Below are 3362 nucleotides of genomic sequence, written 5' to 3'. Positions count from 1 at the left end.
TTCTTGTGTATGTCACACACTTTTGAGACCTTCTACGGTGGCAGATTTCTGTTCGGATGGAAGGGGGTATGTATGTGTGCAGGCGTGACACTTTATGAAATGGAACTTAGAACCTCTTTATCAGAGTTAATCAGTGATTTTTTGATAAAGCCCCAATTTTTAGTGACGTGATATACAGTTGCTCCAACCATAGGTATATGAGGAAACTGTGATCATTGACTGAATTCTTTCTGTCCTCAGGTAGAAACTGACCACATAGTGGCAGCCGTGGGCCTGGAGCCCAATGTTGAGTTGGCCAAGACTGGTGGATTAGAGATAGACTCTGATTTTGGTGGCTTCCGGGTAAATGCAGAGCTCCAGGCCCGCTCTAACATCTGGGTGGTAAGTGTGCGGTGATGGCCTGACCAGATGCAGTGCGTTGGCTCGGGCCTGGGCGCAAGTCTGCCTGGTGTTGCTCAGAGATTCAGCAGCAGCTTGCTCAAAAAGGGTCTCTGTGTTTGGAAGCTGAGGGTAGACAGCAGAAGCTTGTGAACTGTTCAGTTTACAGGATCAGGTCTGGCCTCATGCCACAGGCTTCTGGAAAAGGAAGTGAATGGTGCACATGGCCACAGAAGTAGGCCTCTCCCGGTTCCGCTGTTGGCAGCAGCCATCAGCATCCCCTTGATAGGCGTGTGTGCAGCTTTCAGACTGATCTGCTGTTCCTTTTGCCTGAACACGAGTCCAGTTTTGTAACATTCTCTGGAAAGGAAAATTACTCCATTTTCATTTTCCTTGAGTACTATTTTTAGGTGTTTTTAAAAATCTGTTACAACACAAACAGGACTATAGTATGTAGGAACATGAGGTAATTTCCCTATTGTTAGATCATAACAAGTGTATTGTGTTTGATTATGGACTCTGCAACCAAGGACGTAGGAACTTTGAAGGGTGTTTTTCCCTTAAAGCTCTTTTTTTTTTTTAAAGATACATTGTACTGGATTTTTTTACAATTGTTATAAAAGCCATACATGCTCTGTGTGGAAAACGCAGCCAAAAAGGAGAAAGGGAGTCCTCGGCAGCAGCCACGGATATTTGGGTGTATTTCCTTCCCTTCATTTCCTAGCACATAGGTGTTTTTCTTTGTTGTAGACAGTCATGGCAAGCATACTACGTATAAACCTTTGTATTCTTTTCTCTTTCACTTAACGTTCAAATGTAAGTTTTTTCCACATTGCTTCCAATTCTGTGAACAGTGTAATGACTGTATAATACTCCATTTGGTGGATCTCAGAATTTATCTCCCCACTGCTCATATGTTGGATTTTTAGGTTGCTTTGGGGGTATCTGAATAGCCACAAAGATGAACAAAGAGTGAGAGAGCTAACAAGCCACCACATCCTCCGTGAAGCTGGCCTTGTTCACCTCCAGCCAGCAGGGGGTTCTCTCTCTGCTTGAAACCCTGAGCTCACTCACTGCATTCCTCTTGTATGGCACACCATCAGTGCAACAGTGCCACACCTTCCTCAGTGCTTGTACACTCCATGTGGGCAGGGTCTGTGTCAGGCATGTCTCTGCAGCCCAGACAGTATGATGCGCTGTACAGAGTAAATACTCTGGAAATACTTGCTGAATGAATGAATGAATATTGAATGATCAAAAAAAAAAATCTCACCTTGGAAAAGATTTCTAGGTAAGAGGCAGTCACATCTAAAAACTGGTTTCCACACAGGAAAAAATATTCTGCAAATCCTGGTTATTAAATACCCTGTTTCTGCTAAAGGGCAGAACCAGAAGAAAGTGCAAGCTGGAGCATGCAGAACTGAGGTTAGCTTTGAGGAAGCATCTGATGTTTTTTTAAAAATGGAAGTGTATCTGTTTTTGATACTGTAGATATGATTCCAACCTGTGGATGGAAAATGTTAGTTAACATCACAAGCATTTTTTTGAACCCCCAAAGTTTATGTTCTGTCCTTAACTTGCTTTTTTTCTTTAATCATGTGTCATGTAACATATTTGTCTCCAAAGGCAGGAGATGCTGCATGTTTCTACGATATAAAGTTGGGTAGGAGGCGGGTAGAGCACCATGATCATGCTGTTGTGAGCGGAAGATTGGCTGGAGAGAATATGACTGGAGCTGCTAAGCCGTACTGGCATCAGTCAATGTTCTGGTAATAGTTTTGTGCTTTGAGGACTCAGTCGGTTAGAACACAGAATTAATGGAGCCAGAATCATATGGTTTGGTTTCCTTGTGGGCCAGTTAGCTTCATACAGAGGGTAAAAAAATTGCATCTCATGTCTGTGCTTTCTACCCCTGAGCCATCTTCTGGTAAAAGGACTCCATTCGACCTAAGTTTGAACAGGTGAATGAATGGAGATGGCACTAGAACTTCTGCTAAAATAACTCAGAGTTGGAGCTACAGTAGGTAGGACAGAAGTGTGCTCTTAGATAAAGACAGAAGTATATTTTCTTTGTTCTTTGCTGCTGATGCTCAGGAGCCCAACCTACGGACAAAGACAGCCCACTCATGTAACTCTTAAAATAAGCAATTCAGAGTCAGACAAATATAGGCAGCTTTCTGGATAATGAAAAGTTAGTGATGGATATTCCTGAGTACTGGAGCTGGCCCTGTTTGGCCCACTCTCATCTTGTTGATTTGAAAGATGGGATACATTAAAAAAAAAAAAAAAACTTCAAGGTTTCAGAAACCTCTAAGCCGTTTCTGTTGAGAAAATTCTCAGCTGATGGCAGTACATTTCAGGATGATCACACACAGTTTCATGAGTGGGCAGCAAAACAAATAATAGATGGATCTCGGGGTCAACATGTGTAAGATAATATACTTAGGAAAAGAATAGCTCTACAATTGTCAGTTTCCGTGAACAGAATCCAAGAAGTCATTGTAGACTGTTCCCTGAAGACACCAGTCCAATGAGCTTCTTTGGCCAAGAAGATAACAAAATATAGGGCCCCAGAAACAAAACAGCTCAAGTCACTGAGATGATTACAAAACCATGGCGTGCCTCTGCCACCAATATTCCATGAACTTCCTAGCATGATGATGATAGGAAAAGTTTCCAAGAAGAACAAAGAAAATAAAATGACCAAGTGAGCCAAGGTGCCTCTGTATAGAAAGCATTTCAGCTTTGAAAAAATGAAAGCTAAGAGGAAATGATGCAAAGTAAAGTAAGGAAGTTTATCAGTTAATAAAACCACAAAATATCTCACATTCTGAGTTCCATAGATATGGAGCACTCTTTAAAGTTTCAAAAAGGCATCTTTGAAAAGAGGTAAAGGGAAGTAGTGAATAGTAAATGTGGGGATGTCATCCCGCCCCAGATGTGGTGTATGGTATAAACACATGATAAAATTTTAAAACATATAG

General features: G+C 41.7%; 1 protein-coding gene across 1 annotated transcript in view; it reads left to right on the top strand.

Moving 5' to 3' along the window:
* LOC104996873 (apoptosis-inducing factor 1, mitochondrial) overlaps positions 1 to 3362 on the top strand; it is a gene marked incomplete at its 5' end in the record, with an annotated part of 9829 nt that overhangs the window by 3232 nt on the left and 3235 nt on the right. The window contains 2 exons of the mRNA XM_010851262.1: positions 235 to 381; positions 2005 to 2147. Coding sequence (XP_010849564.1) covers positions 235 to 381; positions 2005 to 2147 — 290 coding nt within the window. The remainder of the gene's footprint in view (positions 1 to 234; positions 382 to 2004; positions 2148 to 3362) is intronic.

The sequence above is a fragment of the Bison bison genome, unplaced genomic scaffold, assembly GCF_000754665.1.
Source record: "Bison bison bison isolate TAMUID 2011002044 unplaced genomic scaffold, Bison_UMD1.0 scf7180017851673, whole genome shotgun sequence".
Lineage (NCBI taxonomy): Eukaryota > Metazoa > Chordata > Mammalia > Artiodactyla > Bovidae > Bison > Bison bison.
The sequence above is the reverse complement of the archived record's forward strand: the minus strand, read 5'-3'. Positions and strand labels throughout refer to the sequence as shown.